Source organism: Saimiri boliviensis, chromosome 2, assembly GCF_048565385.1.
Source record: "Saimiri boliviensis isolate mSaiBol1 chromosome 2, mSaiBol1.pri, whole genome shotgun sequence".
NCBI classification, from domain to species: domain Eukaryota; kingdom Metazoa; phylum Chordata; class Mammalia; order Primates; family Cebidae; genus Saimiri; species Saimiri boliviensis.
In genome coordinates, this window is record NC_133450.1 from 146674159 (window position 1) to 146701258 (window position 27100).

Here is a 27100-nt window from a genome sequence, read left to right on the forward strand (position 1 = left end):
CAACAGCTAATTATGATATAATGTAGATAAAATGTCTCACGATGACTGATTTTGCTTTTCTCAGGCTCCCCTAGAGATCATCTAGATCTGGCCCAGAGGTGAATCTACATTATTAAAATGGAATAAAGTTAAATTCTCTCCAAAGGACGATGTCTGTTCTCTCAGGAAGAATCCTGGGGAAATTTATAGCACATTATTCAGATTTTTCAAGTTTGTATTTATCTCTTTAAAATTATAAAATGTAATAAACCATGGTCTGTTCAAAGCTTCCTTACAGTGCCAATAGTTCATGAAAAATTATTTATTTATTTATTTTGAGAAAGGGTCTTCCTCTGTTGCCCAGGTTGGAGTGCAGTGGCATGAATATAGCTCACTGCAGCCTTGACCTCCCAAGTTCAGGTGATTCTCCCACCTCAGCCTCCTGAGTAGCTGGGACCACAGGCACATGCCACCACATTTGGCTAGTTTTTTGTATTTTGTAGTAGAGACAAGGTTTCACCATGTTTCCCAGACTGATCTCAAACTCCTGGGCTCAAGTGATCTGCCCACCTTGGCCTTCCAAAGTGCTAGAATTACAGTTGTGAGCAATTGCACCTGGCCAAAATAATTTATTTTTGTATTGCAGGATTTCTTTTTTTCTTCTTCTTGGTTGATAATCAAAGTTTGATTAGAGAAAACAAGAAAATCTGAGTCCTTATGTATCCTAAGCCATTCATCTTTGCTTTGAATTTGGGCAATTCTCAAATTCAATTCAACAAACATTCATACATTAATTGTGCATTTATTATGTCCTGGGCACTCTGCTAGTTCAGAGCATATAAGTCAAAGAGCATGTTCTCAGGTAATTCAGTGTCCAGACAGAAAGTTGTGTACATACCAAATATACTAGTCACCTAAGGGTTTTAAATTATTTACAGTCACACTGTAAAAGGTATCATCACTGGCCTAACAAATAAAGGGAAACTACACATGGGAGAATTTTTTCTATTGGAGAGAGCAACAGAGGGTTCAGGAATAAGGTGATAACTGAGTTCAGCCAAGTCAATCCAAGAATACATGAGGCCCAATACATAGAGATAATATAAATTAAGGGAAATTTTAGAATTTAAAATGAGAAATTAAAGCTATTTAGAATGCTCTTGTCACCCTTTCTGGTGGTGTCACTGTACTTTAGACCTGTCTCTACTCTGGCAGTTTGCCGTTGCAGAGATTTCATTCTAGGTATTTCACTTGGGACAGTTCCTGGTATCCGTTATAGCAAGATCACAGCCATATCACCTTTGAAATTCTCACCACCAAGGTGAGCACTCAGCATACCGTAGACAATGTGTCTTAAGTAATGAATGGACTGAAAAGTTTAATAGCACTTTGTAAAGTAAATCAAACTTTCTAATCTATCTCTTTTCGCAAGTTGAGTCTTTTGGATTTTGAGTCTCCAGAGGATGAGTGTCTGCTGTGGACTCCATTTCCAGTGCTTCCCCTCGGTCTCATCTTTAGCTGGGTCAACTAAGTGGAGGATGAGCCCAATGCAGCCCCTAGTGATCATGGTTGTCTTGTCACTGTTCCCACCTCCATGCCAAGATCCTCACTGATCCTGAGAAAGTTCACACATATTCGTACATTCCATCTCATGGTGTCTTGAAGCTTGAAGGAACTTCCCAGGGAAGGAACTTGAACCTTGAAGTTTTTTCAGGTTCCTTCAAGCTTCAAGTTCCTTCCCTGGGTGGACTTGGCCCACTGTCATCACTGAACAGAGCCAAGACAGCGCAATTCTCAGGCTTTAGGTTATGCACAACCCCACTCCAAGATGCACAAAGATGCTAGGATGGGTACGCAACACACAACAGCAGAGATGCCAGAGAAGACCACAGAAGTTAGCTGGAGTGTGAGACTTAATCAGAAAATACATCTGAAATGGGCACACAGTGAAATCAAGATAGTCAAAACATTCATCATTGCTCTGTGCAAAATCACCTTCTATCACTTCATGAGACAGACGCTGGAATTTGCTCATAGTTCTTTACTTCAGTACTTTTATTATTTATGCCTAGGCTTAATTTTTACCTCCCACATAATTAGCATTTTTAACCTTAAATATCTGATCCAAATTTATCTTCTTGTTTATTAACTTTACTATGAGATTTTATTATCCAGTAATATAAGCATCATGTTATAGTGGAAGATAATAGCGGAATGGTATTTAAGCTTCCAGAAACTGTATTTTGTAGTTACAGATATTATAGAAAATGCATGTTTTCCATTTAAGGCAAAGAGTGGTGGTGATAGCCACAATATAAATTATAATTCATGTATAATATCTAAGTATTAATTTTAAATTAGCTCAACTAATATAATTCATGTATAATATTTAAGTATTAATTTCACATTAGCTCAACTATCCTCAGTTAGGGAGGAAACATAATTTAAAACCCTTAGATTTATCTTAGTAGTTAAAATTTCCATTCAAGATACTGGTTAGAAAGAAATAATTGACATCAAATATTCTTGGAACAAAATGATATAATAATTCATATATAATATTTAAGTATTAATTTCAAATTAGCTCAAAGAGAAGATTTAGAATATTCCTAGCACAAAGAAATGATAAATGTATGAGGTGATGATATTTCAGTTACCCTGACTTGATCGTCACATATCGTATGCATATATCAAAGTATCACGTTTCCCATAAATATGTAAAAGTATTATGTATCAGTAAAAAATTTTAAGAAAATCCACTGGTTAAGGCAAATAAAAAGTCTACTTCATTCTGGCACGGTCTAACCCCTAGCAACTTCGTGAGTATTCTACAGAACAGAATTGGCCTCACTAGGCAGCTTGTCAGAAACAAATTCTCAAGCCTACCTTAGGCTGGTGAATCGGAATCTGCATTTCAACAAATTCCCCAGGTGATTTGTGCCCATACTGAAGTTTTAGAAGCATTAGTCAACCAATCCCAAGGCTTCATGGAAGTTCCATGAAGAGAAATTGTTCCAGGAACTTTTTAGTTGAGTTTCCTTTCAAAGATCCCACATGCTAATTATTTTCTATATGTTACCTAAATGGACAATAAGAAACAATCCTGGAATTCGGTAACCTCGCTATTTTTCACCTTATAGTCAACGTAATGGTGCCATGTGTTACGAACTGTCTCCACCATCTCCTCCAGGGATGTGAGAAGAGAAGAAAGAAGGGGCCACTGACTTGAATTAAAGAGTTCTATGTGAGAGTGATAAGCGCTTTGCATTGCATGATGGACATTACAATTCTGTTGTCACCATGGTGCTTTATTCTCTAGGCTCCAAGCAACAGAGTCATTTTTATTTTTATTTTTTTTGAGATGGAGTCTGGCTCTGTTTCCCAGGCTGGAGTGTGGTGGTGCGATCTTGGTTCCCTGCAACCTCCGTCTCCCAGATTCCAGTGGTTCTTCTGCCTCAGCCTCCCAAGTAGCTGTGATTACAGGTGCGTGCCACCACACCCAGCTAATATTTGTATTTTTAGTAGAGACAGGGTTTCACTATGTTGGACAGGCTGATCTTGAACTCCTGACCTCAGGTGACCCACCTCGGCCTCCCAAAGTGCTGGGATTACAGGCATGAGCCACCATGCCTTGCCCAACAGAGTCATTTTTATAAAGGAAAACCCCCATCCCTCTACCCACAAACTTTTGTGTTTTGCACACCAAGTGAGTTAGAGGAATTAGGCATATCTTTGCTTGAGTTTATTCGCTGTTGATGTTCCAAATTTGTTACCTCAAGAAGCTAAGGAGAGGCTGAGTCTCAGGCACCTGAAATGTGGTTGCCGGTCAGCCCCCACCAAGTCACTGACAACCAGAGGAAAAGGTGCCATAGCCTCCTTTTCTAAACTTGAGTTTCATAAAGACAAGAAACCCATTCATTGCTTCAGAAGCAAGTATTTCCTCACCATGATCCTGTTTGTATTGAAGAGAGCCTACTTAATGGATATTGATGGTAACACTGATGCTGACAGCAATGACAAGAGTGCCTGCTAGGGCAATGACAGGATGAGGATGTGTGGACAAGAACTCAGCTATTTCAACTCTTTAGGTGACAAAGGAAGAGGACATACCCAAGCTACATCCCAGACATCCTTCTTCACAAGGGACACATTCTTCATAGTCTGGGTCTTGGACTTCACCTACACAGAGAGAGAAGTGAAAAACACAACTCATTTCCATTGAGTGGAGACATGTTAATTGCTATAAAAATATGTTTGCATGCCGCTCATTTTAAAGTAAATCATAGAGCAATTACAAAGCCCAAAACCATCCTCAAGGATATATGTGGTTTCTACTTTTTAATCTCCTTCTATTAATTGGATAGACTGTATCGGCTTGATTGGGTACAAAGAGAACCAGGTCGGACCATATGCTAGGAAGCTAGTTTTGAAGTCGAGCTGGTAGATTTTATTTATTAAAGAAATCAGTTCCGCTTCTGGGAAAATGGAATTGGGTATGTAAATGAACAGGTTCTCTTTCTCTTTTTATCTGTTCTACTAAACACTTAAAAAAAAAGTTTAAAATCTTTTACTACATTCATAAACATTAAGGAGAAACAGAATTGAGTGTCTTAATTATTCTAAAAATGTCTTAGAGCTCTCTCTTCAGCAACAGACCAGACATAATTCTTACACAGAGCAGAGCAATAACAGTCTGTGGCATTCTTATATAGAACAGAGCTGAAACTGTAAGTGTTGTATTTTAATTTCCTTCTTCCCATAAAAGATAAGAAATTGGGCAATAACAATAACACATAGGATTCTCAGACCAAATATTTTCAGGTAGTTTTAGGCCAGGTCTCACTGGCTTCTCAAAGCCGCCTGTCGCTCTTCTCTTCCTTGGACAGATGAAGGCATGGGCAAATTAGATGAGTTTTTCCCAGGGTTTCATGTCTAGTAACTGGGAAGGAGGAAACTGTTGACCCAGACTTTTGGATTCAAATCATATTTTCTCTCCACTTCCCAAGTTTCTTTTCTTTTTCTTTCTCTTTTTTTTTTTTTTTTTTTTGAGATGGAGTCTTGTTCTCCCACCCTCTCACCCAGGCTGGAGTGCAGTGGCGCAGTCTCGGATCACTGCAACCTCCTCCTCCTGGGTACAAGCCATTCTCCTGACTCAGCCTCCTGTGTAGCTGGGATTATAGGCATGCAACACCACACCCAGATAATTCTTTATGTTTAGTAGAGACGTGGTTTCACCATGTTGCCCAGGCTGATCTTGAATTCCTGACCTCAAGTGATCCAAATGTCTCGGTCTCTCAAAATGCTGGGATTATAGGCATGAACCACTGCACCTGGCCAATTTTCTATACACTTAAGTGTTTTCCTACTACCTTGGATTGTGTCTGGGGAAACCCAGAGAAAGGTTGTATGAACAGAGAGAGAAAGAGGAAGTTACCTCTCTCCCCACTTGAGTGTGGAGTCACCCAAAATCATCCCAAGTGCCAACATGCAAGCCAGGAAGGCAATTCAAATCTCCAGGACATCCAGGACATAGTCCCACCCTCCATGTTCTGGTGCTGGGCATGGGCCCCAGAACGGGCTTACCTCGTCCACACTCCAACTTCTGGCATGTGTGGTTGGTGGGCGCTATGAAGTAACCCCTCATGCATCTTGTGCAGAAATGTGAACTGTGGCAAAGCTCACAGTTGTCTGGGCAGGGCAGGCAGGTGTTCCCCTCTGTGGGGTAGTGGCCATCTGGGCAGCTATCTCGACACTCTCCCTGGTACAGGAAGTGCTCTCGGCCATAGTTGTCTGATCAGTTACAGTGATGAGGAAAAGAGGAAAAATGTACAAAGTTAGCCGTGAAGTTATTATAATGTAAGATATTATATTTTTAAATAATGCAACTCAGTGCTTTTGTTCCTAGGGGATGAGGGGTATAAGATGGATTTAATGAAAAGTACAATATCTGCATCCTTGTAGTTGAAAAGTTTTCCTTGCAGGGGATCATTTTCCAATATATTACATATTTTTCTGTGAACAGCGACTACTATCTGGGATGTCATATTCATGCTCTGTGAATAACTACAATTCAAAATGTGTTTAACTTTCCCAAGGACTCCTTTTGTATCTGTGAAAGCTCTTAGACTTGGGGGATATAGAGATCCCATAAGAATAAACACATGCTTAATGATTGAAACGTTTTATGAAAGTGCAATCTTTTAAAATGATTTTGAATTGTTATCAGTCACATGCTTGGGTTAACTATCTAAGGTCTGAATTTCCGCAGAGCTGCCAGTGCCCACAATGACAGCTTTATTGAAGCACTAGACCAAGCACACCTTTTTAAAACTCCTCTCTACGTGCATTCCTGAGGGTTCCTGACTTCTGTCAACATTGGATTCTATAAGGGAAGAATCCATAGTGCCCATGGCCTAACAGACCATGGGAATTTGTTCCTGGAGGGAATGAAAAAGTCTAACCAGTTACAAAGCATCACAATTAGTTACAAAGGATTCTAATCAGTTGCAAATGCAAAAACAACAATAAGATTAATGGTGATGCATCTAGAGGTCTCCTACTCTCATCTTCCTGGAGTTTTTGTGCTGAGTGGGCTCAGTGTATCCATCTTCTCTGAATCAGATTTTCCATATGTCCCTCCTCTGAAGAGCAGCCGATCTGTGTTACTCAGAATAATCGGGGTCTAGGGTTCATTCTTCATGTGATCTACCACATGGAAATCCAAAACCATTGACCTTCAAGATGCAAGGCTGCTGAATTTGTGGATAAAGATAGCACTAATCCCATGTTCCAAGTGCAGAAACTGAAAAGTCAGTATAATGTTAAATTGACTCACATGAAATTGCTGATATTTGACTATTTTTTATCTGTAAGCCTGGCAACTTTCAGATCATTTATCATAACATTTCTTATTTATTCAAAGCCATAGTTGAAATACAGTTGTTCTCTTTTTTGAGATAGGGTCTCACTCTGTTGTTCAGGCTGGAGTGTGGTGGCATGATCTCAGCTCACTACAACCTCTTTCTCTGGGGCTCAAGTGATCCTCCCACCTTAGCCTTTCAAGTATCTAGGACTGCAGGTGTGTGTCACCATGCCCAACTTTTTTTTTTTTTTTTGGTATGTTTTGTAGAGATAGGGTTTCACCATGTTGCCCAGGCTGGTCTTGAACTCCTGAACTCCAGTGATCTGCCTGAGTTGGCCTCCCAAAGTGCTGGGATTACAGGTGTGAGCCACCATGCCTGGCCTGAAAGGCAATTTTTAAAACACACTTTTGGATTATGGACCCTTAAGCTATCTTTTTTGCTGATTATGATTTCTCACCAGAAATCATACTGGTTCCTGTAGAACCAAGATAATAAAAAGGGCTTCCACAGAGGTGGTGAAAGAAAATATTCTGCTGTTTCCAAGTTAGACATAGAAGACATTATCCTCTAAGAAAAAAAGAGGGTTTGGGGGACTAATGTGAATTTGGCGATTCTATAGCTATCAATCAACATTGTGGAGCACAAAACTCTGATCTGGTAGAACCTGGGATCTCTGGAGATCACAAGAAGGTCAACCTTCCAAGTTATGTTCTCAGCCACTTGATGAAACCTTAGCCAATGCTGTTTCCCCCCACCGTGACACATTCAGAACAAAATCTTTTTTTCAGAGTTCCCCAATTTCTCTGGTGTAGGTAGGAAGATGTGAGGGAGAGCAGTGAGGAAGTCCACCTCTTCTCCAGCCCCTGTGCCGTCACGTGACATAAACTCAGGATCCAGATGCTTAGGGGGAGTCTGAGGTTCTAAATATGTATTTGTAAAATGATTGAATGAATGAGTGAATTCATATTTGGCAATATTCCATTTTCCCCTATCCCCAACTGGATAATCAATCTTAGCAATGATGAGCCCAGATTTAGAAGAAAATGTTATTCAATCTTATTTTTATTGTTTGAACATGGCTTTATTGAGAGGCCTCTTTGAGTGTTATAATTTGTTTAAAGAACGGGAATATGAAGGGGTCTCAGTGTTTAAAATACATAGACCTGCAAAGGGAGGTCACTTAGATGTCTTGGCCATGATCAGCTTTTCCCACAGCTTTGGTCCAGGGCTATGTCAAGATTTGGTCAAATTTCGAGTAGCCCTGCTCAGTTAGTTATGGATGATAATTTGAACAGCTCAGAAATTTAAATACCATGCATAAATTTTTGGCTACTTGCCCAGGGTCTTCAACTTTAAATTATTATAATAGTATGTAGCTGAAGATGTTTCCAGTGGTAGAAGGGCTTATACTTTTGTTAGGCACCAAAAACCTTCCTGGGAAAATAGGAGACAGGAGTTCAAATGGGATAATAGGGGATAAGAGTTTGGATTGGCTTTTGTTTATTCTGGACAGTAATTCCCTTTTACAAGAGCATTTCTTGGGAGCTGATTCTGTTAAGCGAGAAGGTAGACCAGCATAAAGATATTGGATGTCCGTAGAAGAAAAGGAAAGGTGAGGGCTGAAGGCGTGAGGCGAAAGGACTTCTGGAAAGGATAAAAGAAAAGAGGACAGACTCTGAAAACAGATTTAATGAAGTTGACTACCACATTTTGCTTACTGTAGCTGTTGTGTGACTGATGGAACTTAGCTCTGGGTCCAGTTTGGAGCTGAATAAATCTGGAATAGAGTTGGAGTGAATCCTCAGCAATATAGATGGAGATGTACACTTCCAAAAGGCATCACACATAAACGTTAATAAAGTCACAATTAAACAAGGGATGGAATCTCTACAAACTGGTGAGAGGGACTTATGAAAGTTGATGGGACCCTCCAGCTGGAGGATTTTTAGCCTTTTATTAAAGCTTCCATTTATGGATATGGAACTCCTTCAATTAAATCATCTATCTTCTCTGCTCACTATAGCTAGAAGTGATGATGCTTCTCTGATCTGGGGTAGGATTTCTACCATGCATTTAGTTTTCATCTGTTATTTTCTTGTTGTGTAACATATGAGGACAAACCTTCTTGTTAGACTGTAACTCCCTGAAGGCGAGTATCATGCTATCATCTATTTCATTTTCCATGACATTCAATACATAGTAACTTGTATATAGAAGGGATGGGATAAATGTTTAAGATAATGGATTAAACACAATTTCAAATAGAAAGTACAGAAGAAATGTCAGAGCATTTCATTTATAGGTAGATTGGTTCAAGTAGCTGTAGAATGCTTAGAAGACTAGACATTTGTTTGGTTTCTAAACTTCTTTCTAATTTTGTGCTATGTATAGAGATGTGAAAGAGATTTTAGATGTCATCTTGACCTTTCTCTCTCTGTTTTTTTTTTTTAACATATAAGAAGAGGCATAAAGAAGTGAAATGACTGGTTTAGTACCTTCTCGTCAGTCAGTAACAAAGCTGGGACTTGAACCCACATTTTCTGACTGCTGGTCTTAACATTCCTTCCTCTGAACCATTCATTAATTCATTCATTCAGTTATTTATTGTGCACCTTCCATATACCAGACACTGTGCTAGTGCTCAAAATACAGCAGAAACAAGGTAGAAACCATTCCATGCTCATATGGGGTATAGACAATTATGGACCAAATGGACATCAAATGTGCTGAGGCTCATGAAGAGGGAAGGGCAGTGTTCCCAGGGTGCTCATGTGAAGGCCTACTCTAGGCAAGGAGGTTAGGGAAGCCCTCACTGAGGAAATGATGTTGAAACTAAGATGAAATACAAAGACATCAGCCAGACAACAAGTGAAAACATCGCAAATAAAGTTAGGAGCAAGAGAAACTCAAATGCGCAAAAAAATAAGCAGCTATACAGTAACGATAAGAAAAATAAGAATAGTTAATATTCCCTGAGTGCTCACCATGTGGCTAGCCCTATTCTCAATGCTTTATTGTTTTATTTCATTTCATGTCATTTAATTTTCATAAAAACTCTTAAGGAAGTAAGCATTCTCATCAGCTTATAGATGAAGAAGGAAACAGAATAAGACAGTCTAGAGGTAAAATATGACAGATATTTGTCACATTTTGACAAAAGAAACCCAAAACAATAATTTTTAGTGTATACAAAGAAATGTGTTATCTTCTGATCTCCTGCAAATGCATGGTACTCTCAATGTAGTCTTCATTTTTCTTGGTTTATTGCAAGGAAAAATAAAGATTGATAATTCTCTTCTACCAGAAAAATGATGAAATGATGATGCTGGTAACGGACAGCCTCAGGATCAGTGAGACAGCTGGAAATGGTGGGGACTGGGAAGAGATGGAGAGCAGCGTCTTTTGGACTCCAGGCAATGATTTGGGAAATACAGGCCCAGTGCTGCCAGGTCTTTTGAATTTTCAAGATATATTAAAACCTCAAGTTTTTTATTTGCAGTGTCCCAACTTTTAAATTTGGCTCAAATTTAAAAAGTAGTATATAGAAAAAAATAAAATCTGAATCTGGCCCACATGAGGTCAGTAGGGGACAGGCATATCAGTTGAGGCTGGAGGGGAGTCAAGGGTCAAAATGCAGAGAACTCTTGAGACCATGAAACAGAATCCAATGGCAGCAGGAAACTTTCAGTGCAGGTAAATCTGGGACACAAAAGGTCACTTTTGTAATCATTTGAAATGATGACCTTGTTCCTGCTGAGCGCTGGCAACTTCTAAGTGGCATAGCTCAGTTCCAAGAAGACCCAGACACAGCATCTAATACAATACTTCCCTTAAAGACAGAACGTGTCTTTCTTAATTCTCTAGCTTTTCACTTTTACCTCCACAAATCTTAGCATCGCTGTCTATCTCATGTCTGACCTCATGTTTCTATGTCCTTCTCTTTCCTTCTCTCGAAAGGCATCTCTCATGTGCTTTCTCATCTTTTCAAGGGCACTGAGTCTACACCCAAATTAGGTGAACAAGCTTATTGTGTCCTGACAACAAGCAGAAATGTCAAGGTTGTATAGGCAATCCAGTGAACAACTGTCTGATCTTAACCCTCAAACCCAGACACAAGGCTTTCGAGTCAAACCAAATGATGGCCATCAGGAGAGGCACAGGTTTGGGGTCAGGAGTGGCAACCCTCTTACCTGCTCCGCAGGAGGTACAGTGGGTAGGCCCACTTCCTTGGCATCTCTGGCAGGTGTGGTGGCATGGATGGCATCGGTTCTCAAATTCAAATTTCCATGAGGGACAGTTCGATACACAATGGCCATCATCTAAAATCCTAGAGGAAAAGCAGACTTTTAGAATTCATCATGGCAACTTTCCAGAGTGGCCCTAAGTATCAGAACATGTGGTATTCAAGTTTGCTGTGCAGATTTCATTTCATTGTTGCAGAAACAAGAGGGATGCCTGGGACTGATCATCTTAGAACATGTGAAATATTAGTCACGTACCCATCCTTGGTCCAAGATTTGGACCTAACAGCCAGCATGCCAGAAACAGGCTGCAAAAACAATCCCGAATCTGCTTCCAAACAAGCTAACTGGTGCCCACAGGGATTTAATCCATATTGTAGGCCCCAGGCAAACCCAGCCAACAGTCAGAGGGAGGTCTCTAAACTTTCCATACACTCAGTGGGCCTCTGAGACGGGCCTTGGAGGAAATGTTCTTCCTTTATCAGCAGTCTTAGGCTTTGCAAGGGAAATGTCAGCTCCAATGGCTCTTGACCAGTAGAATAAAACACTGCTTCGCAGCTCAGGTGCTATTTAGAAGCCTGGCCTGTGTATATTGCAAGTAATCAGTGAACTCTGATTTTGAGTGTTGTGTTTTACAAGCATTTCCTGATATATGGAGTACTGCAGTCTCTATTTTCTGAGCATGCCCGTAACCTACAAAGGGAATTACAGATGAGTTAGTATATGGGCTTCTAAAACTTTGGTTTTACATATATATAATATATAACCTAATGTCATTGTTAATATTTTTATAGCTTTGCTTCATTATTCTTTGCAAAGTAATCATAACAGCAAATGTTATTAAGTAAATCATATCCAAGAATGCTGTTCAGAAAAATACAAAATGTTTAACAAGTGCAAGAGTCATAGGTACTGTGAATAGATGAAGTGAGCTGGGGGCTGCACACCCAGAGTTTCTCATTTAGTGGGTCTTGAGGGGAAGCAGCTGAGAATTTGCATCTCTGGCAAATTGGAATGTCAAATTTGCATTTCTGATTTCTGACATTCCAGAGGATGCCAGTGCTGCTGGTCTGGTGAGCACTCTTTGGGATCACTGCTCAGTGACAGCCTGAATTACTGTGGAATCTGCTAAATGATTCCTATGTAATACAGGTGACAACAAATTGGCATCTCTTACAGCTCCCTTAGAATAGCAGTAATTGTATCAATTGTGAGGTTCACTGAGCACATAGCATGTGCATGCTTCTGTGGGCATGATGCTGCCATCCAGGCCTGAGAGATCTGAGTGGGCCTGTGAAGAAAGGGAAGATGTCTTTTTCTCTCTACCCCTCCTCTCCACTTATGCTGGACACCGCACAAAAGGTCAGGTGTAGGCCTCAGGCAGCTTGTTCCTGTGTTGGCACTGGCTTGTTTAAACCTCACTGTTTCTAGAGCTAGAACCAAACCCTTAACTGTGGAGTGGGCCATTTCAATCTCAGGTTTAGAGGAAAGTTGGATGGTGGCGAGGCATCCAGAATAGCACGTCACTTACAGTCTTCCTTCTCATTTGTTCTGACACCCTGAAAGTCTGTGTCATTTGCATCTGTTTGGAGGCAGAATGGGATTCAAGTCAACAACCTAAGACAGAAGTCCACCTCACTCTTGGATTCCCAGGCCTTCACATTCTGTTAACCATCCCCAGCACCACTGAATGAAGAATCCTTTTGGCCCATTGCTGAGTGTGAGTCCCAGTCCTAAACAGACACTCACACACATCTGGCTGTCCATGTCAAAACAGATCCCCTGCACCATGGTGTAGAATGAGATGCGTGTGCTCCCAGCCCAGATTTTTAGTGGATGGCACTAATGCCAAGGGGGAATATCCCAGCCCCACCTTGGCACCAGTTACTGAGCTAGAAGACTTTTCAAGGAACAGTTTGGATGTGGCTAGTTTAAAATGAACAAACTAACAACAACAACAAAAAAAACCCAAATCTTTATATAAGAAAAACTGGAAGCGGTTTCTGAGAATTATAAGCAAGGCAGCTACTTGATGTTCTGCTGAAAAGAATGGGGCAAATTTATTCTAGGGGTTTATTTTCTTGCTAAAATCAATTGAGAAAGGGATGTGCAGTACATCATCATGTTATCTTATACAGCAGTGGTCCCTAGCCTTTTTGGCACCAGGGATTGTGATTTGGTTTGGCTGTGTCCCCACCCAAAATCTCATCTTGAATTGTAGTTCTCATAATCTTGAGTTGTGGGAGGGACCCAGTGGGAGGTAACCGAATCATGGGGCAGGCATCTCCATGCTGTTCTCATGATAGTGAGTTCTCATGAGATCTAATGGTTTTATAAGGGGATTTTCCTCCTTTGCTCAGCACTTCTCCCTCCTGCCACCCTGTGAAGGAGCCTTTCTTCCCCTTTGCCTTCTGCCCCATGATTGTTAGATTCCTGAGGCCTTCCCAGCCATGCAGAACTGTAAGTCCATTACACCTCTTTTTTTAAATAAATTACCCAGCCTCAGGTATTTCTTCATAGCAGCGTGAGAACAGACTAATACAGATCGGTTTCATGGGAGATAATTTTTCCACAAATTGGAGGCAGAGGATGGTTTGGGATGATTTAAGTGCATTACATTTATTGTGTACTTTATTTCTATTATTACTGCATTGTAATATATAATGAAATAATTATGCAGCTCACCATAATGTAGAATCAGTGGGAGCCCTGAGCTTGTTTTTCTGCAACTAGATGGTCCCATCTGGGAGTGATGGGAGACAATGACAGATCATCAGGCATTAGATTCTCATACGAAGCACAAAACCTGGATCCCTCACGTGTGCAGTTCACAATATGGTTCGCACTCCTATGGGAATCTAATGCTGCTGATGTGACAGAAGGTGGAATTCAGGCACTAATATGAACAATCGGGAGTGGCTGTAAATACAGACGAAGTTTCACTTGCTCACGTGCTGCTCAGCTTCTACTGTGCAGCCCAGCTCCTAATAAGCCATGAACAAATACTGGTTCATGGTCTGGGGGTTTGGGACAGCTGTTTTATGAGATTAGGCAACAGATTGGTTAGGGGGAAATAATTTGTCTTGGGAGAGATGATTTCCCATTAACGGGAACCACTAAAAACCACTCAGAAATTGGAGAGGAAGTAGACATGGAACACTTCCATGTTGACATAGAGAAGGGTCTGCCTTGCTGACTTGATTTTATGAACGTATCAAGTACATAATCACGCTTTAAACCATTCCCTCCATGTTCACCCTAACAAAAGCATAGATCTCCAATTTTTGTAATGGGATGATTATTTCTAAAGACAGAAAGATAGGGAAGACAATTATGCTTAAGTGAAGGCACTGAATGATACCACCATGCCCCACCCCACATTCTCCAACCTCCCACAAAAATATTGCTAGGAAACTTGAAGAAAAATCCCATTTCAAATGGCCACAGTTTTCAACAGATGCCGACAAATTTTTCCTAGTGGAAGAGAATAGACATTTTGCTCTATAAAAGTAGAAAATGGAGCTGATGAAAATTTTCCTTAAAACCAATTCAGGGCACCTCTGGGACTACCAGTCATCCAATTCATGGATTCCTGAGATGCCCAGGCAAGCTCGTCTCTGCAGGAGAAGAGCTCTCCCCACCCGATGCCTGCTCTTGACCTTTTCATAGGCAGTGAACCATTCCAGATCCAATAGGGCTGAAAGAAAGGGAGAAGGCAGTGGAACCAAGTGCTAAAGAGCTGGGCAGTGATGATGTTAACATTAGCACTGAGTATTCCACAAGGCCCCAGGGTCTGTGTGTGTGTGTGTGTGTGTGTGTGTGTGTGTGTGTGTGTGTGCGCATGCACACATGCGAGATGTGAACTGTAACAGAAGAGACGACATGTCAGGGTTAGCTGGTCCTATTTGCTGATTGTTGACTTGGCCTAATTAAGCCATTACAAGGGCACTTGGTGTAATTTCTTGGTGCTTTAATGTTCTAAAAAAATGAAATCTAGTAAAAAGTTTTTTTCCCTTTCTGAATTCATTGAAATAGATCAAATAAAATGTTAGCTTGGGTCAGAACAGAGGTAACTTTGAAATGTTTTTAATTAGTTCACTGACTCTGTTACTCCTTTAGGACTGGGCAGGAAAATTAGGTCAGGCAGTGAGGACCCCAGCATCACAGGGCTTTGCATATTAAATACAGCAGCAAAGAGGGCACTTGCTTCCTCCAGGTTTTTTTATTGTCTTTAAGGAGCTAAACCCAATGGTTTATAAAATTGTAAAGAAAGGGTGGTAGCTGCTTTATTAAACAAATGCTAAAATATTCCCCTAGTTCAAAAGATGTCCAAACATGCATTGGAATTTGATTGTTGGTATGGTGGAGAGTTGGAGGAAAAACAGAACCTCATTTTGGGACTGCTATCCCCGTCTTAGAGTATGTCCTGATGCCTCTTTGAAGCAAATTCAGTGTTTACAGGCATAGTTATTTTAAAGAGACACTTGGAAAATATGCTCATGGTTAGCATTGAAAATTCTTAAAACTGTTCCTTTGTTTCTTCTTTGGTCCTATTTTTTTCCTTCTTTTCTTTTTCCCTTCTCTTATTTATGCTTTTCTTTCTTCCTTCCTTTTTCTGAGGGAGCTATTTCGAGAGCCAAACCTATGATATTGATTACACACTTCATCAAGTTCAATAAAACACATTTATTGAATTACAACGTGTTGATCACTGTGGGGAATAAAGGAACAAATACACCTCACCACCCACTTGCAAGACTATTACAGTCCTGCAGAAGAAGTAGGACAAAGTAACCATTATGCAAAGCAGAGGGATGCCCATCCCAGAGATGCAAAGTGACTGCCGCTAGAGCAGCCTCATCATCCTTGCCTGCAAGAGACCTGCTTCCTTTGCACTGGGCAGGGCAGTGATGAGGCCATTTGTTGAAACACTTAGCAGCCAACAAATATTCAGTGCTGGGTTCAGAGGAGCATTGACTGAAAATACAACAGGCCTCCAGCTTTCTTCATTAGAAGTTCCCAGTGTATTAGCAAAGATGCTCATTCCATTTGCATACTTGCTATTTCCTCAGTAACTCCGTTAGCAAACATTACTGAGTGCCTATTATTATCCCAGAACCGTGGTAGGTACTAGAGATCAAACACGAGTAACTCAAGTAGCTTGCAGTCTAATGAAGAGATAGCTTTGTGAGTGAAAACCTTCAAAGGATACAGATACTTTCATGGAAGCTTATAGAGATCAAAAGGGCACAATTTTTTTTTTTAACTGGGAAGAGGTCAGAAATGCCTTTAAAAACAGTTCACCCTTGAACTGACACTAGAAATAAGTAGATATTTGACCAGCAGATGCAAATGATGGTTGAGGGAAGGGTGTGCAGAAAAGGATGAGATTTCAGGCATCAAAAGTGGCATCAAAGGCACCCTATTCATTGATGAGGAAACCTGTTCCATGTCCAGGGAACCAGTCCTTGTGGGAACTGGGCATCACGGGGAGAGAATATTACAGAGGTGAGCTGTGCCCAGACCAAGGAGAATATCTGTGGAGTGGGAAGGAGTTTGGTTCTTTTTTTTCTCCAGGCCCATGGGGTGCCACTAAGGTAGTGAGATCTTCCTCTTTCCACCCTGCAATCCATGAGCTCCCACCACCAGGAGATCCTGAGGGGTCACTTACCTTGTCATGGGACAGGCAGTGCAGTCTTCCTGGGTTGGTCCCTGGCACTTGGCACATGAGGCCTCACAGGTCTGGCAGTGACCATGCTCATCAACGTATTCTCCTAGGGAATGAAATCTAGTTGTTTACTTCATTTCTACATGGCAAGGCTGCCTGGGCTGTCAGTCTGAGAGCAGCCAGATCTGTGGCTGCCTGAAAGTGATACAGACAACACAGAGAGGAGAGGCGCTACATGGCTTCTGCTGTCAGTCCCCAGATCCTGACCTTATCATAACAACTGTTCCTCTCCCAGGGTGCCCAGAAGTTGGAATCTCAAACAGTTATGAGGCAATGACATATTTCTGAATCTAGTCAACATGTGTTACCGATTATAAGTAGGGAAGGCCAAGTGGGTACTTCCCACTGGACCCCTTTACTGAACTCCTACTGACTTTCCCATTAAAAGCTGAGGTCTCCTGGTCCACAGAGGCCCCAGTTACAGTCATGGATCAAGTCAAGCAATGAGCAGGACCCACCCAGATCTTGTCTTACTACCCTGTGGGGTAGAGGTGCGGGTATCGTGGTAACTGGTGAAGAATGGGTGCTGAGTCTTGGCTGACATTGGGCAATTAGGGGCTACATCTCACTCTGAAAGAGTAATAGTAAAGAAGCGGCCAGGGAATTCTTCCTTTAATTGAAAACTTCATCTTTCCCAAGGAAAGACACATATGGGGCCCTGCCACAGAAGCAAATCCAGCCTCACAAATTTCTTGGAAATATTTAAGAAATTACTCCCACAGCAAAGGTGGCAGAAGGAGGCTGATATCATGGAAGGTGAATCTCGTGGATTCAAAGATGGGACTCTACTAACTGAATCCAACCCTCCTGCCCACATTGCACTCATCCCAACCTGCCATTGTCTTAAAAAAAATTGACAGCCTTCTTTGGTCAGATCCACAGAGCTATTTTTTCTGGTTTAGAAACTGGTCATGCTCAGAACTGGTTTCAGATTTTGGCAGAGACACAACTCCCACTGGACCTCACCCCCTCCAACCCTGACAGCCCCTGTAAGCTGTCAGTCTGAGATCCAGCTGGTAGGGCAAGGTAGCAGGACCTGCCCAGGGTTTAATCAAATTGTCTTAGTGAAACTCCAATCTTGACTGCCTGATTTAGCATAGTTGCATTGAAAAGAGCCCTGGAAACCCAGACTTGACTGGTGAGGAAATGAGGGAAATGCATCCCCCTGTCTTCCCCCCATCACTTTACTGGACTGGTACAGCTAGTGTCTAAGTAAACCTCATCTGTGTAATTTTTACACTTGCTAGCACTAAACCCCAAAGATGAATGTGAAGAGACAACTAGAGTTTGCCTTTATGTAGCAGACAAAGCCTTTCATGTAGAGTTATTCTATTAGTTTTGTTAACTGAAGGAAAAATAGCATGTTCAGAGTGATGCAAACATCTAATCGCAGCACATCCTGCACGCCCTGGACTGTTCCTCTCTGTCTTCTCATTTTTACCAAGGTACAGTTTGGACTGGGAAACTTATATGCAATTTTTAGAATGGGATTGTGATTCTTACCTCGGGACTGAGTAGGAAACCTCCCAGGAGACCTAGGCCCAAGCGAGTGCAGAACCAGCAGGGGCAAAGAATACAGGCATGCAGGTTGTTCACTGTACAAGGTGCCTACCCACCCGAATGGTACAGGGGAGGCTGACATCCAGCCCGTTTGCCTCACCCTGCCAGACACTCTGGCGTTGGTTGCCCCTGCCTCTGTAGAGGGACACCTTTTATTAACTCACACAAAGGCATTGACTGGACTGGTTACGTTCTTGGTAACCAGTAGTCCCAAGGCAGTAAAAAGCTGAGACTTCCATCTGGCAGGAGTGGTGATTTCAAGCTGAGACTGTGTCACTTACTACACACATCATGGTTATGTAGCCTCCTTTTTATTTATTCATGCTTCCTCCACTTCACCTCTTATTTATGGCTTCCACTGATTTAAGAGGCACAATCAGTTGAGCAGGGTGATTACCAGTCCAGGTACTAGCAAAATCGAGAGCAGAGGACCCAGGGCAGACTCGGTAGGAAGGAGTAGACCTTGCCTACAGGGGCCAGTGCAAACAACTTGTGTTTACAGTTAGATGATATCTATGTATCTTTCAAAACATATATGCTGAGTGGAACAAGAATGGAGGAGGCTCATAGAAGCTTAAAACCCCAGAAAAGTTGTATTTTAGAGAAATGTGGACTCTTAGAGAGCACAGCTTATCTATTCATTCATTCTATGGATATATTTTTTAACACCTACATACATGCCAGCTATTAAGGGAGATGTAGAGACATACAAATTAAAAAGACCCTGCTCTTGGGTTCTCAAAGATTTTTTGAGAATGATTTATAAAGAGATAGTTATAACCTAATTACTAACCAAGGGACTTCTACTTCCTCAGACGGGCCAGATTTAAAACCAAAACAGAAGAGCAAGGGTGTCCACTGGACCCTGCTATACCCAGAGGCAAAGACAGTTACTTTGCCCTGACATCAGCGCCTATAGGAACGGACACAGTGCTTTGGTTCTTCCAAATTCTCATGTTCATCCAGCCTCCTTTCTATGATGTGTCAGATCCAATGGGAGGACAGCATTTTAAACTAAAACGCCTTGCTCCGCTAAGTCAAATGCTACTTAGAGGTTCTGAGAGTTATATCATAACTGTGCCCAAAGTCTTCTTTATCATACAGATGAGGCATTGTTAGGTTAGGGAAGGCTTATTAAGATATAACTGTGAAAAATTTAAATTCTCTTCTGTATGTCTTGTTTGCCTTCTCCTCGGCTTTCATAAGCCAGTAGGTGGCTTTAATACCCTGGCTTTGCATGTCCTCAATCTACTCAACTACAGTGGCCTCTATTGGCATTTATAATGTGCTGTCTTAGATATGACGACTAAAGATGACCCCATCTGCAAGGTGTTAAATACATCCTCCAAACACACCTTCTTATGCCCAACTATGAGTCTGTATCATCCCAGGATAATCACTGAATGATTATCCCTTCATTCATCTCTTCCCGTCTGCACTGTGCATCCCCAACTTGGGGTAGCCCAAGCCAACCCAAAGCCCAAGTTCCACCCATTCTTCCGCAAAAGGAGATATGAGCTCCTCATTTGCTAATAAGATGTTTGAGTCCCCTTGGCTTTTTTTTTTTCCCCCCTGCAGTGTCAAAATTCATCTCTGTCTTCTCCTTGGCTTTTCACTTATTTTCTTTCTCCAAGAAGGGTATGTATGCCTGTCTTCTTGACCATTGTCAATTCCCCATCTACTGTTATAATCTTCTTTCCTCAGGATATTTCTCCACCAGTTCCTCTGTCTTCAGTCTCTTCTTCACATCTCCCATCCTTGTCTGATCTACGAAAGTTTTCCCCTAACCTAAAACCTTCCCAAGCCCTTTTCCTCCCTGATAAGGGAGGCTTAGAACTTGTTTTTTTCCTCCTGCTATTTGGAAACAAACTTATGTAACAGAATCAGTGTAAGACAGCTCAACTGTGCATGTCCCTCAAGTCTGCATGCCTCTTCATGTTAGAACAAGCTCTGGCTTTAGAACAGATGAGATGAAAGGAAGCTTCTCCCATTCTCATATTTATGTAGATGTCCAATTAGTTACATAAACAACTGCCCCTAGCCCTTACAGGCACAAGTTTTCACTGCATGTTTGGAACTGAAGAAACCAGATTCTAAGGACACAGAGAAGTTGCTTTATTATTTTTTTTTGTTGGAGCAGCAAATTCTTGTCATCTGTCTTCATTGCACAATGAAGCTGAATGTTTATGACAGGCATGATATACAAAATTCTTACAAACAGTCACTTTTAACAAAGCCTTCGGGGCCCAGTATTTTGTTTTCCACGTCCTACAAGCTCTTCTTTCTGGCATCTTCATCCACTGTTATGATTTCCAGATCATCTTTCTCCTGTGATCAAAAATGTTCCATTCCCCCTTTAGTTCCTTTCTCATCCTATGCTGTAATGGTTCAAAGGACATTGAGGAAGTATAGTCACATGGAGAGGAATGCTTCAACTCAAAAATTGAAGACACAGCTTAAAAATTAAAACTTAGAAATTTTAAAAAGTGACAGTCAAGTGGCTTACTGTGCTTTTTCCATCTCTTCCTAACACTGTAGAATATTATCAACAAGTCTAGATTCTAAGTAAACTTTATAAAGTCTTCCAGAATAAGGAACGTGTATCACAACATCCAAAGTTACAAGATATCGTTGAAGTATAATCATTTTTTTTTTAGGTTTACATGGCCAGAAGAGCCTCATCTCTCCTGAAGAAATGCTGTGCTTTCTTTTATACATCATAATATTTATTGATTACAGCTAAATTTCTTGTAGAAGTCTAGTGAATAAATATGTACCCTAAATAATCAGCACAAAAATATGATAGGTTATGATGTGGGTTGAAAAACTTTTTAGCAAGATGATTAGTAAGAGAAGGTGGGAGGAATTTGATGAGAATCCAGCTGCTTGGTTTTTTTGTTTTGTTTTGTTTTTTTGTTTTTTGTTTTTTTTTTTTTTTTAGACGGAGTTTCGCTCTTGTTACCCAGGCTGGAGTGCAATGGCACGATCTCGGCTCACCGCAACCTCCGCCTCCTGGGCTCAGGCAATTCTCCTGCCTCAGCCTCCTGAGTAGCTGGGATTACAGGCTCGTGCCACCATGCCCAGCTAATTTTTTGTATCTTTAGTAGAGACGGGGTTTCACCATGTTGACCAGGATGGTCTCGATCTCTCGACCTCGTGATCCACCCGCCTCAGCCTCCCAAACTGCTGGGATTACAGGCTTGAGCCACCGCGCCCGGCTGGTTTTTGATCTGGTTATTTCAGTGAGCAACCTTGGGGTATGAAATTATCTGTAGACCTCTGTGTGAGGCCTATGTATGTACCTTGTCACTCAGGTGCCAGAAATCATAAAGTATGCGTGATTGTGCAATCACAAGTGTTAATCAAATAATACTATCTCTGTGCAAGGATGTCAACACATAGTTTCCAACTTAAGATACAATTATCTGAAGATAAGTTTTATTAAAAACATCTATACCTTTTTTTTCACCAGCTACAATAAATGGTCAGCAGCACTTTGAACTACTTTTGTGCTAATGAAATAAGCTGATTTTTAATAACCTTGTTAAGCACGAGGTTTTATAGCAAGGCTCAAACTATGAGACCATCAACTGAGACTGCAACATCTTCACTTTAAGTCAACACAATCATTCAGCCTCAAAAAGAAAGGAAATTCTGACAAACTCTATGACATGGATGAACCTTGAAGACACTATGCTAAGTGAAATAAGCCAGTCACAACAGCACAAATATTATATTATTTCACTTATATGAGGTACCTAGAGTAGTAAAAACGATAGAGACAAAGTAGAATTGCAGTTTCCAAGGACTAAGGGTAGGAGGAAAGAAGAGGTTATTGAATGGGTCCAGAGTTTCAGTGGAAGAAGATGACAGAGGTCTTGTTATGGTACTGGTTACACAGCAATGTGAATGTACTTAATGCCACAGAACTACACGCTAAAAATAGTTTGAATGGTAAGTATATGTTATGAATATTTTACCATAATTATTTTTAAGAGTCTACATTAAGGGTTTGTGCCTTAGCAGGCCAATACTTCATTTTAGTGCCCACCCCCCCCCCAAAAAAAATCAGTATTGCCTGTCTTTTGGGGATGGGTGCAAAGAATATCAACCAATCCACCATCTTGGGAAGCCAGTCTGCTAAAGTTAGGCTCAGGAGACCTCCAGTGATAATGGAAATAAATGGATACATGAATAAAACTTGGGATAAGGGAGACATCTGGCAGATGGAAAACTCTGTCTTCTTTCTTTCCTCAAGCACTCACTAAAGACAGAATGAACATTAGGCAGCTGGAAGGAGGGTTCTCCCTAGCCTGGAGGTATCTGGAGGAAACCTCTTCTCTATCCCGTCCTCTCAAGGACAACTTGCCCTTGTCCTTCCTGCATATTCTTTCTTTGATTGACAAGAGTTATCCTTCCTGGTCCCATTGCTTTTTCATTCTCAGGCAGGCACTGGCACCGATCTGTGTGGTTTGTGCAGATGCTATGAAATGCTACTCTGGCAACCTCATGGGTTGGCACTCCTGCAAAAAGGATGGATCGTAAATTGTGGATCCAACACATACTCAAATATTTACTTTCCCTCAGCCTACATGTTGTTCAAAGGGCAGAATTAAGAGCTGATCTTTCTAGTTTCCACCATCGTTTGGCCCTTGACCACAGTCAGGCGGTTAAAATAGTGTATGCAAAGTGAGGTCTTGGCCAACACATCTGAATGTAGTGGTGGTGTCGCAATCACACAAGCTCTTATTCATGGACACCTACCGTATTACAAGTGCTGTTCTATGTCATATTTAATCCAGACAACAGCCTCTTTTATAAACAAGAAACTGAGGCTTGGGGAGATTTAAAAATCTTGCAAAAGTTCATTCAACTAAGTAAGTGGCAGAGTTGGGCTGTGATCCAGGTGTGTCTGAGACTGAGCCCATGCTCTTTCTATGATATTCGCTGGTATGGATTCATTTCCTCCCTTTAGCATTCCAAGTAGCTTTGCTATTTATAACAAGAAAGAACTGAGTACATACCTCAGCTCAACCACTTGATGAGGTAAGGGCATCAAAAAGGAATTGACTGTGAAACAAATGAACTTTGAGTAGGCATGTTACACAAAGCAGATTAACTCAATGATTGATTACAGCCTCCACATTTATTTTCTCTGTTAAAATGTCCAGCATTCTTTAAAAGACAGTTCCATGTATCAAGTAAGCTGAGATTTAAAAAGCAGTTTGTTCTGCCCATTAGGCTATTAAGTTCCTAAGAGGAACTCAGAAATACTTTTTTGAATGAGTTAACTTGGTTGGGGGTCTGGACAGGGATTTTCTATGTTTTTTAATTCTGTTAAAAACAAACTGGCTCCACAGAAATAGCTTACAACCACAATTAGGGTAACAACTCTCCATGGTGGTGGGGAAGATTGGGGGGATTTGGGTCAAAGGATACAACATTTCAGTTAGACAGGAGGAATAAGTTCAAGAGATTTATCGTACAACATGGTGACTAGAGTCGGTAACAATGTGTTATGTACTTGAAAATCACTAAGATAGGTTTTAAGTGCTCTCGCCATGCTCAAAAAATAAGTATGTGAGGTAATGTGTATATTAATTAACTCAGTGTATACATATTTCAAAACATTATGCTGTACACCATAAATGCACGTCATTTTTGTGTGTCATTTTTTTTTTTAAGTTTCTGAACAGCTGGTTGCATGACCAGACCTAAGGGGTGGGTGTTGGGGGTGGGATGGAGGTAAAATTTTGGCCTGAGTGCAATTTTTTTTGGAGACAGGGTCTCACTCTGTCACCCAGGCTGGAGTGCAGTGGTGCAATCTTGGCTCACTGCAACCTCCGCCTTCCAGGTTCAAGCCATTCTCCTTCCTCAGCCTCCCGAGTAGCCAGGATTTCAGGCACCTGCCACCACACCAGCTGATTTTTGTATTTTTAGCAGAGAAGGGTTTCACCATGTTGGCCAAGCTGGTCTCAAACTCCTGACCTTAGGTGATCCATCCACCTCGGCCTGCCAAAGTGCTGGGATTATAGGCGTGGGTCACCCTGCCTGGCCCTGAGAGTGATTATTGTCTGCAATTAAACAAAATAAATTTACAAAATTTCTCATTGATCTTGTGGATGAGGAAAATCATGAAAAATACTGTTGGTGGATGGGAATCCATTTATTGGTTGCGATAGGTGTGAAACATTTCTTGATAGTCTCTTCATCCAGTGGGCTGTCTTTTGCTATTCCTGTAAGTGAGCCTAGATTTTCTACAGGTTTACTAGTGCACTCAGTCTACTCATCAGAGTTATGAGTTTATCCCCAGCTGCCTCCTCTGTTTGTGGCCGCGGTGGTCCCACCCTAGTGGAAAGAACAGTAGATTATCTGGGCATTGGCAGTGAAGCGATATCTAAGTTTTAATACGTGATGACAGAAGTAAGTGAGCATAATTTGAGAAAATAACTTATTTACGTTTCAGAAAGCAGCACCAACAACCTGATGCAAGTTATCCTTGGGAGACGCTTACTGAGAAAGTGAATGACTTGAAAGGGCTCAGGGCCTGGAGACTGGGGGCCTCTCTCCGCCTGAGACGTAAGCCCACGACAGGAGAAGGGACCCTGCTGTTGAGAGCACTTCCCACGGGTGAGCACGACACTGCCAGGCCTTAAGGGGTGTGTCATTTCCTTTCTCTTTGGAGTGATGAAGATGGCAGATGAAATCTTCAGGAGTGTGCCACAGAGCCTTCCTGACGTTCTGAACTACACAAGGGTGCTAGTGCACCGACAGTTAAAACCACAAGTCCTTCCCATGCAGCTTAATTGGTATTAAGCTCCCAAATGTTCCCTGTTATGACTTTTAAGTCCTGAAACACGGACATGTGGATGAGACTTTTGTTTCTCTAGCAACCCAATGAACCTCCCTCACAGCTTTTATAACTTGCTCTTAAATCCCTTGAAAATAGCACTGCAGCGTGGCTTTCTCTGCTCCATTGCCCCATGGGAAGGAAAAGCCTCAAATTACCCTCTTATTCTCTGCATCAACACATAGAAAGTGCTGGCTCATCATTCCTCTCCCACAGTCCTTTCCACTTTCTTTATGCCCTGACTGCAAGTGCTCAAACATTTCAGCCAAATCTCTAATTAGGAAAAAAGAGAAGCCCCTGGAAAGAGAAGGAGTTGCATGCCAATGTCTGGGGTTCTGGCTGCACTGTCTGGTCCCAGCTTTGTAACTGACAGTTTAGTGTTTCACCGGTCCTCATTAACACTGTCTATCTTAAAGAGGTCCGCAGGTTTGCCCAGTGACAGGTCTGTATGGAACGCAGCACCTAAGATGCCTCCGTCCCTTGGTGACTGAGGAAGCAATTGATGAGTCAGGCTGCCCAATGATTTATTGGGAGTGACCATTTTGTGCTTTCAAAAAATCTCAGCACTTTGGGAGGCCGAGGCGGGTGGATCACCTGAGGTAAGGAGTTCAAGACCAGCCTGGCCAACATGGTGAAAACTTGTCTTTAAAAAAAAAAAAAGACTAAGTGTGGAAATACAGAAGGTAATCAACGTTTGCTCCGTGTCTACTGTGAGTCCGCATAGTAAGAAGCACTACGCTGGGTAAGACTACACATTTTGGAGTCATCCCGTCCTGGGTTATATTTTTTGGTCCCTTCCTTCTCCAGCTGTATGAAATTAATGAAATCACATATTTCCCAGACATTCCTCTTCTGTAAAATGTGAATAATACTCTCTCTCATAGGATGTGGTGGGGATCAAACAAGAAAACAGACCTGTGGCACCAGAAGAATGGATGGCAGAGGTTAGTTATTCTGTTTCTTTGATTGTGTTATCTCATTAAATCTCAGATAATTACATAGGGTAGATAGAGGTCTCAGCTCCGTTTGATCCAATAGGGAATTTAAGCACCAGAATGTTAACCCTGTGTGAACATTGTCTAAACTCTGGTCGGACTGGATCCCAAATTGCTCTTCAAGTCCCCTCAGGGGGCTTGAAGAATATATTGGCTGCATATGTGGGTGGCAGTGAGGAGCCAGCTAAAATTAATGACCCTCTGGACAGAGCACAATGACCTTGCACAGCAACTGAGCTGCGGATGCAACCTACACGCATCCTTTTTTATTATTAGCGTCCCCTTGGAGACAGTCTCCCTATACCAGAACAAAACCAGCTTTTTCTGCACTGTGCTGTGGAAAGTTCCAGAGCTATGGCTGTACCCTTTTCAGGCTGCTGAGGTCAAAGTTGGTCAGAAATAGGTGAATATCAGATGGTGCTTTTCCCTAACAGGGTTTCATCAAGTCAGGTTCAGAACTTGGGATCCCTGGTCCTCCCTGGAGCGGTCACTGCACTTGGATTGTACCTGCTTCTTCACTGAGTGGGTGGGGACTCCTGATACTTGGCAGGTATCAGGACAAATTATACAGTCCTCTCTGCCTCATTGGGGTGGGGCACATAAACAGGTGAGAATGAAAGTGAGGGCAGCGGCATGTGTATGGGTGGGGATGGGGAATGTGGTGTGGAGGGGCAGGAGGCTTCCAAAAGCAGGTGTCAGAGAGCTCAGGTGTTTCCTTGCTAACCAATGCCCTTCCCCATGGTTTGCATCCTACCAGAGCTTTGGGCTTTCCAGAGTGTGGAATCCAGGATTAGAACCTCACTGGCTCCACGGTCGAGAGGATGCCTCTTTCTCTTTATTGAGATTCATCTCATTTCCGCTGTGCGCTCAGATGACCATGAGCT

General features: G+C 41.7%; 2 protein-coding genes across 18 annotated transcripts in view; one reads left to right on the forward strand and one right to left on the reverse strand.

Annotated features, from left to right (window-relative positions):
• RFK (riboflavin kinase) overlaps positions 1-27100 on the forward strand; it is a 224068-nt gene that overhangs the window by 136044 nt on the left and 60924 nt on the right. For 13 of the 15 annotated variants that reach the window (XR_012516535.1, XR_012516519.1, XR_012516523.1 and 10 more), the window contains one exon: positions 24838-26165. The gene's annotated coding sequence lies outside the window, so the exon portion shown is untranslated. Of the gene's footprint in view, positions 1-24837; positions 26166-26650; positions 26843-27100 lie in introns of those variants that run through there. The other 2 variants (XR_012516524.1, XR_012516526.1) reach the window with 2 other exon arrangements.
• PCSK5 (proprotein convertase subtilisin/kexin type 5) overlaps positions 1-27100 on the reverse strand; it is a 467438-nt gene that overhangs the window by 100549 nt on the left and 339789 nt on the right. For all 3 annotated transcript variants that reach the window (XM_074394654.1, XM_074394653.1, XM_074394655.1), the window contains 4 exons: positions 16755-16857; positions 11033-11169; positions 5563-5769; positions 4090-4158 (listed from right to left, as the gene is read on the reverse strand). In XM_074394654.1, coding sequence (XP_074250755.1) covers positions 4090-4158; positions 5563-5769; positions 11033-11169; positions 16755-16857 — 516 coding nt within the window. The remainder of the gene's footprint in view (positions 1-4089; positions 4159-5562; positions 5770-11032; positions 11170-16754; positions 16858-27100) is intronic.